At 38.4% G+C, this 8669-nt stretch overlaps 1 protein-coding gene across 1 annotated transcript; it reads right to left on the bottom strand.

Annotated features, from left to right (window-relative positions):
- Window positions 1-3893: 3893 nt before the first annotated feature.
- On the bottom strand, window positions 3894-6368 carry LOC104134907 (fatty acid-binding protein, liver). The gene is made up of 4 exons (XM_009648504.2): window positions 6302-6368; window positions 5113-5285; window positions 4732-4821; window positions 3894-3944 (listed from the first exon to the last, which is right to left on the bottom strand). Exons 1-4 carry the CDS (start codon window positions 6366-6368, stop codon window positions 3894-3896), a joined length of 381 nt encoding a protein of 126 aa, XP_009646799.1.
- Window positions 6369-8669: the final 2301 nt, after the last annotated feature.

The following is an 8669-nucleotide window of genomic DNA, read 5'->3' as shown; positions in this document are numbered from 1 at the left end:
GCTCGCTTTTCCCGCCGAAAGAGGGAGAAGCGCGCGCGAGTTGTGCGCCTCGCGGGGGCAAGATGGAGGCCAGGCTCTCGCTGTGAGGAGAGGGGGTGCCTCCTGCCTCACGCAGTTACCTCTTGGCGCCAAGGCTCGCTCCTCTGAGGTCGGCCGGCATAACCAACTGGCACAGCAGCAGGTTGTGGTGTCGGGCTGCCTGCGCGAGGCCTTTTCCTGTGGCTTGGGGGATCGCTGTTCTGTGACCCCCGTTGCCGACAGCGTTGTGCCGCAGTGAAGGGACGCAAAAGGGTTAACAAAAGGACCTTTGTCAAGCCAACTGTAGATCCATCTTTAATTGCTAGCATTGTGTTTTAGGTTAACTTACTAATCATATGGAGTAAACTATAGATAAAAACCTAACACTGTAGGGAATGTGGAAGAGGAGAGATGAGTAGGAAATGGCCCATCTTTGTTACAGGCCTTGGAAGGCCTGTAGGAGAACAAAGCGACCAGCACTTTGTCGATATGAGGATAGCCAAGGATGGGGAGCCGGTTGGTACCGGCTGTGTTGTTTGACAGTGGAATAAGGGGGGTAGAAGCTGGAGTTCACCAAAAGGACAAGGTGAAGAAGAGGAGTGGATGAAGTAAACCACCCCTGAAGACCACCGACTCAAAATCACTGAGCATGCACAGTCGGGAGGGATTTATGGAAATGACCTCTTGAAACTAATTTTAATACGAAGCAGGGACAGGTTATGCCTATGTATAGGCGTACTGGGAAACTTTGTGTATATGTTACACTTTGCTACATATAAACAGGGCAAGCTGCCGCGTGGAGGTGCGCACGACTTCGGTGGGACTACCCCCCATGCTGCCCAGCGCTGAATAAACATACCGACTTTACAGTCTTACAGATTGTGGAGTCTGTTTCCGCACATCACCAGGAGTTTTCATCGGACAGTGGTAGAGCAGTGCTATTTGCAAAGGACCGGACCTTTTTTAATAAAGCCAGCAGATGTGATGAGAACAATTAAGTAGGCGACTAGAGAGATTATTTCTTAACACCTTAATGTGTGACTTGCCAGCAGATACGTGGCAGATCTGTGACTGAACGATCACAGGGGATTTGATGAAAGGTTCAATAAAGCAGCGTGTCTGCGTCTTTGCTGGCATGAGGAATTTTCAGTGAACTGCGGATGGGAGAGAAAGTCTATGCAGTCCTGATGTCTGTCACTAGTGTACTTCTTAATGGCTGAATATGAATGAAAACTCTGGTGGGTGGACACTGCTGTTTCATATCCTGGCAACCTCACACTCAGAATTGCCTGGCATTTCTACAGGTTTTGAATGACAAGATGCAGTTCGATGACTTGATACAGGAGGTGTATGTCAGCTACATATGCTGCTCTTCTGAAAAAAGGAAAATGATGGTGGTTTTATGCTCAGTGGTCAGTGTTCAGGACTGCAGAAAAGAGATGGGGGTCTCTGACAATGTTTTCTGCATTTAATATTTACAGTTAACATTATTCTGTACTAAGTATGCTGGCAGCAGGTTGAGTTACCTCGTGCAATATATACACAGATCTGCTTATACAAGTCATCAAAAGAACATGAAAACCAAGCCAAGAAAGCACATTAGAGACTGAAATTATGGTAGGAGTGCATGACACTGAGCAGAAAAAATTCCTTCTGTAGACATTCTGAAAAACAATGGAATCGATGAAGAGTGGAGTTTAGTGATGGGTAGAAATAGTTGCTGCCAGGATTACCCTTTCAGAGCTTTTCAAATTGGAAATGAACAGTTTTGAATAAGATCCAAATGAGATTATAAATACTCTCATGAGGTTCTTTGCAGAAAAATTCACCTAGTTTTGCGAATCAGTGCTATCATCCGAACCTGTAAGAGTTTGCTACCCAGAAATGATGGATTACTTTGGGCAATGGGGCAAGGTTTGCAGTCTGATCAAAATCATTCAGGTTTTGACTTTACGTGAGGAACTGCACTGAATATTTCACCTGAATCTGAGATGTCCAGTGGCAGAAGAACATTGCCATTGGATTGAAAAGATTGGCACGCTTGTTGGAACTACTGAATCACCACAGTTGTGAAGTAAGAAAGGTGAAGTATTCTTTTAAGAATTTTTAGTGCTTTCAAATTAAGATGGTTTAGCATCACTTTAAGTTCTATATAGGATTAGTGTGGTTTTAGTATGTAGTATTTGCAGTCTGTAATTTAAACTGCCTTTATATAGCAGTTGTCATGTATTGAGCTTGAATTTTGACAAGGGGTTGAATAGGGAAGAAGCAAGTTTTCCAGGCGGATTGTGTGAAGTGAGCTGGGAATATTTGGGTAGTTATTGAACCAAAATAAGACCTTCATGTTTCTTTTAAAAGCATTTTGCTTTAACATCATTCCCATTTTACATCATAATGTATGAAAGCAAATAATTGTTTTGTAGCAGGCTTTAAAAGTGTAGTGTTCAGAGCAATGAATGATCTCTGCATTAGTTTAGATTGTATCCTACAACGTAGTGATATGTCATTTGGTCATTGAAGACTTACAGTGTTCTGCAAATTTACTGTTGGAAAACTGCGCTCTGTTTTGTAGTGTTTCACTGTGTAGTTAGCAGCAGTTACCCAGCAACTTCCAAACAGAAGTGTTTCAAGCTCTTATATGGCTTTTTGCAGTACGGATGCTTTAAAGCAGCTTCCTCCCTGAGTTTTATCAGTGTCTTGATTTCTGTTCCGTTGATCTTATTTATGTGTAACTCACATGGAATTTAATTTAGTCTGCAAAAGTATATGTAGCATTAGAACTGCCCAGGAAACAAAATGAACACAATGATACTTGCAGGGTTATGCCAGTAAAACTGCTCATGAAGACAGCCTTATCCCAGAATAAGAATACACTTCCCAGATTGCTTATATCATGTTGCAAGTGTTATTAAGTAAAACACAACCTCCCCCCTCACAAACTGCTCATCTCCTGGCATAGGAAGATGTAGACTCAGCACTCTTCATTGGAATAAAATGTCCCCATGAGGATTTTAAATGGCATAACTTGTCCAGCATCTTTTTTTTATGGAGGTCTCACACACCCAAGACCAATGCTAACAAATCTGCGGTGGCTTAAGTATGAAATAGGACTGCTAATACAATAGTAGGATCTAATCAGTGAATAGAGAAATCGTTATAGGCGTGGATCCTGGACATTTTATACTTCGGTAGAGACACATAATCTGAACATAAGTGGTCTAGTTTACTCAAGCTTGCAAACTTGAACTGTGACAAGCAGACATTGGGAGTATGTTGCAAACTGTAGTTGCTCTTGTAGTGCCTCATTTTTGTTTAATTGTACTCTTGTGTACTTCAGTTTAAGAGCAGTCATTCCTGTGATACTTTGTAATTGTTTATGACTGTTAAATACTTCATAGCTTTTAAAATACTACAGTTTCTATTCCTGTTACAGACACGTGGTGCAGATCAGCTAAACAAATGTCTAATTGTTCTTTGCTGGTTAGATTATAGAGAAAGGGTTTTAGTAGAAGACTAAACTTTATTAGACAAAGGAACTAAAGCTGAATATGCTCACAAAGTATGTAAGAAATCAAGAAGCATTTGTATCAGCTTTTGCCCGCTCCAAGGATTATTATGATAAATCATAGTGTTCCAGTTGATGTCTAGGTTTGTTTGTCTGGGAGGCAGATTTCTCTGACTTTAAGTGTAGAAGGGATCTGTAAATGTGCTCAGGGAGAACACAGTCTTGTCATAATGGGAAGTAATGTGTGTGTGAAAGAGGAGTAGAAATCATAATTATTTTCTGTACTGTTTTTTCAGATAACAAAGATCACACCTTGTGGAAACTGCACTTTATTTTAGGTATGTAAAGATGTCACAAATAAGGTCTGTCTTTAAATTCTCTTGCTTCTTCTGACAAGTGTTACTCCAGAATAAGTCATGGTCTGTAGAAAACAAATATGCATAACTTGTTTTCCATTTAGACTTTAGGAAATCTATTTATAGCTTAGTGGCTAGAATTTTCTGTAGTTTGAGATAACTCAAAATTATCTTAGGAGATTTTATGTCCAGAACATATAACTTTAGTGTTAGTTAGCTGTCATTCTTGTAGTAGTCTTTACCCAAGTGGACACTTCTTAGAAGCCTAATGAGTTTATAGAGCAAAGCTCTTTGTCAGCACTGAACAATTTAGAACTAACTAAAGAACTAACTAAAGAACTTTGAAGAATTGTAGGTGGAACAAGTCTATTGTAAATTTTCAGGTTTGACTCAGCCTTTACTTTCTTTTCAGAGCCAATGCTGTAGATAAATCTAAGGGTGGAAACACTGCTATAGTGTTCTAGAGGAATTTATAAGGAGTCTTCCTGCAACGTGCTCAGCAGCCAAAGCCATGCACACTTCAGTGCCCAGAATTGACACCAGAGTAGTAATTAATAGGAAGATTTGTTGAGCAGGATGCATTAAATATATGGGAGAGTCATCTAAGGCAATTGGTTTTAATAAGAAACAGGAATAATAAAGGATACTAATAATATTTTCCATTGTGGTTATTTTGAAATACTAAAATTCTGTGTCTGCAGATTTAAGCACCTGTAAGGAATTCTGCATGTAATGCAGTAATTTTGGGGCCAGGATTCGTTTAAGGTATTGAGCCTACACTAAGAGCTGATCAACTCAGAACATTTTTTTTCCTTCGGCTTTTTTAATATGCCAGTATTTTCTAACACTTACCTCCACCATTTCACTTCCTTTAATTTCTTGCTCATGAGAGAATTTATCTGATTTGCACACAAGCTTCCCGTTTACCATGTTCACAGTACACTGTTGAAGCAGATTTAAAATTGATAAAAAATTTTAGGTTTTGGAATTTAATTAGAATAAGTAGGGGACTACATAAAGAGGAAATAATAAATGCTACTGATGCTTCATCACATCTGCTAATTTGAACTGGAGACCGCAGCATTTTACTAAGAGTTTTAGAAGAAACATTTCTGTTTGTTGAAGTGATAGAAATGTATGTTAATGGCAATGGTACAAACAATTTTCACTCCTACACAGAAACTGAAGTATAAGGATGAATAAAGAGATGCACCCATTCGTGAAATAGAGTACCTTTATCTTTCTGCCATCCATAGTGGTAATGTCAGCCTCTTTTCCAAGCGTAAATGTGTTAGTTACAGATTTCTTGGGTGTTTTTGATGTCACAACAAAGTCATCTCCTTTTTGTTGTATTTCAACAATAGGCTTAATATCTTTGGCGGCTTTGATAATGTCATCTGACAATGCTGTAAAAAAGTCAGAAAAGGACTTCTTGTATTATGAAATAGCGTGTTGATATGAAATAACAAATTCTCTTTTCTGATAAAGGTGCAAAAGATACAAACCAGTAATAGAATGTGATGTCCAAGTTGAAAGACAAATTCTGTTTTGGATTCCTCACTTCTCTATGGGCATACTGTTGCATTCCATCTAGCCTGTATAGATTTTGATACTATATTTGTTAATCTTGTGTCAGAATATGTATTGTTTCTTTCAGTAACAGCTTGCCATGTGATAACATTTCTTCATGAAGAAAACCATGTGTGTATTATTTTGTTTCCCTCACCTCTTCCCAGGGAGATTGGGGCGGGGGTTATCTGTCCAGTCAGAGCTGCAACAGTGCAAGTAGCCTCAAACTGCCTTATCAGGGTGTCTCGCATGATTTGAGAGCATCATCTTTAGCAGCAGAGGGATTAGTTTGGGCATCATCCTGTAGGATGAGGCTTTTCAACTGTAACTGAGTTTTATTCTACTGAACATCTCTTACATACGTTTAAAAATCTCAATGTGAATGTTTTGCCATGATTGTGAAGAGGGTAAATGCATTTTTATTAATGTAGGCACCTGCTAAGTCTTTTCCTTACAGATTACTAAACAGGTATAACATATATTAATCACTAGTGCTGTAGAAAGTGCCTGCACTACTAATAGCACATTGGAAATCTGTATATGTCATTGACAACATGTTTCTAGTTAAATGTATTTATAAAGTTATGTGTTAATTTCTGATATACCTCTTCTTTCATGAGGGTCTCACCTTACGTTAAGATAGGGATTTGGGGGTTATCCGTAACCTTTCTACATCAATTGCTACGATTTTTGGCTTTTTGTTTCCGAATTAGACATAGCAGACTTACCTGGCAGGGGGTAGTTTGTCTTACAAACAAAAGAAAAAAAACGTAGAAATACAGTAATAAAAGATGTGATGCAAAATGTGTGTTGCAATCAGAGCAAATGATTTCAAAAGTAACCAGACACTTACCAAGAGCTTTCAGAAACTCTTCATAGTTCTCTTGAGCATAGACCTGCCAGGTTCCATTGAATGCCATTATGGATGTTACAATGCTGTTTAGGGCAGTGATGCTAGCAGGAAAGTGAGGGCTGTCCCTGGTCATTCAGATGCTATTTATGGAAAGGGAAAGGCCAGCCCAAATTGTGAGATGACTGGCTAATTATTAACTGTGAAGTAACAATTATTAATCATTTATTTGTTCTTAATGATCATAACCTCTAGTTCGTTCTGCTTTGTAGAAAGTCTTACCTTGACCAGCTGGTTTGGGATGTTATGTTTATTGTGGGTTACTGAACTCAGGTAATTATTCATAATTGTTGTAAAGAGTTGCATGGATTAATTTTTTTCCTTTTTGTTCACATCTTCTATGTTTAATAAATTTTCTGTGTTTTGGATAGAATTCTTCACATAAAATGACATGCAAGATAATTACTGTCGTACAGCAGGAACTTCCCAATTATCACAATATTATCTACTATGGGGACTTGGACCTTAAATGGTGGGAATAAAATCCGCAGCGATTTCTTCCAAAATTGTGGGCCTCCAATTGCTTGAGGACAGGGAAAGTTGCGTTGGAGTGGGAGAGTCAGTTATGACTTTATCCAGTAGATGTCAGTAATGTGCATCTAAATCTGTATTAAATTCAGTTTGTTGTTTTGGTTTTTTTTGATAATCACTGCATACGTAGACGATTAAAGGTAATATAAAGCATGCAACATTGCTTGGAGACTGAAATGAAACAAGGAAATGGGATGTATTATTTTTCTTCTCACCATCTGCATCAAGAATTCCTCACTCGTTATAGCTGTTGAGTGATACTCCTTGCTGTCCGTGCAAGCACGACTGTTGATTTTGGAAGACATTCATTAGATTATGTGTCTTGCAGTTATATTGCTTAATTCAAATAGAGCCTGTATCCCAGGGGTAGGTGACCTTTCTAAGTTAACTTTTATCACTCCATACTGGTCAGTAATTCTTCTATTTAAATAGAAAACCAGTGCTGAACTTTTTCTTATAAATTCACAACTTTTTTTTTGCACTATGTAATTTTAAAGAAAATCCACACACAAAAAGCCAGTTTTGTAATTACATTTGCATATGCTAATACCTGAGTAGCAAGGATGAGGTACTGATAATGAATAAGGCCGTATTTATGTGTGGGGTGTAACGCACATGGCTATAAAGGTACATGTTTATATTGGAGTTATTCTAGGACATGATTCATCTGTTTTACCATGGAGTAATGTCAATGATGCCATCAGAAGGGCCTGCTTTTCTTCATTCACTGTAAGATGAATCTAGACAGTTATCTAAGCTCTCACTTTTTAACATTATTAAATTTAATAATATGAATTACATGCATTTAATTTAATTTTAAGTGATGTCTGAAATGTAACTGCCTTTGGTCAAATGATTGTCAATCCTGTACAGGATTGCTGTGCTCATTTATGTTGACACTGGAACAGCAGTGTCCCTCAAATAACCAGGAAAAATATGGCTACTGTGAGGACAGTTTATACTAGTTTGTGGAGTAAGGCGAGATGCTATTTTGCTGAATAAATGCATTTAGCTGGATGGCAGTATTAGAAATACAATCACTTTTTTATCTCACACTGACACGGTGTTAGTGGTAGAAGTTGAGAGGCCACACTTTTTTCTACGTCCAAAATAATGTAACATAACTAGTAAACCTAAAAACTTCTTCAATGCTAAGGAAAATAGCTGTTCAGTAGGACGGAAGGATCTGGGTCCACCTCTGTAAACATTCACTCAACCCTTTTGTGTAAATGTATTACTGCATGTCAGTATATATAGACACTGAATTTGTTCCTCTGTAAAGGGCCAAGCTTTGAAAGTGTCACTGCCTTGTTTTCTTCCCATGTGGCTTAGGTTTGTAAAGGTCCATACTTCAAGGCTGTGATTCAGCACGGTACTTAGGAAAATTCCTAACTTCCCCCATCCCCGATTTCAAGATGGATGCACTTCACAACAGTGCTGAGGTGTCACCAAGGGTGTAAGTTTAATAACACACACACACAAGCATATGTCAGCTACAAGATAATCAGTAACACATAGTGACCTACTACAAAAAAACCTCCACTGAAAACCTGGTTCTCATATGTGAATCCTCTGGTATTTCCCACACAGATTTACTAGGAAAGAGTTTCTCTGTAAGGTGAACATGCATGTGTACACATGCATGCGCATGCGTGCACACACACACACACACACACACACACACACACGAGAATTGTTTTCTAACAACTACCAAAATAAAAATACTAAAATATTACTAAAATAAAAATAGAGACATGAGCCTGAATTTTAAAGCAGAGAC

Source organism: Egretta garzetta, unplaced genomic scaffold (assembly GCF_000687185.1).
Source record: "Egretta garzetta isolate BGI_Z169 unplaced genomic scaffold, ASM68718v1 scaffold101, whole genome shotgun sequence".
NCBI classification, from domain to species: Eukaryota; Metazoa; Chordata; class Aves; order Pelecaniformes; family Ardeidae; genus Egretta; species Egretta garzetta.
The sequence above is the reverse complement of the archived record's forward strand: the minus strand, read 5'-3'. Positions and strand labels throughout refer to the sequence as shown.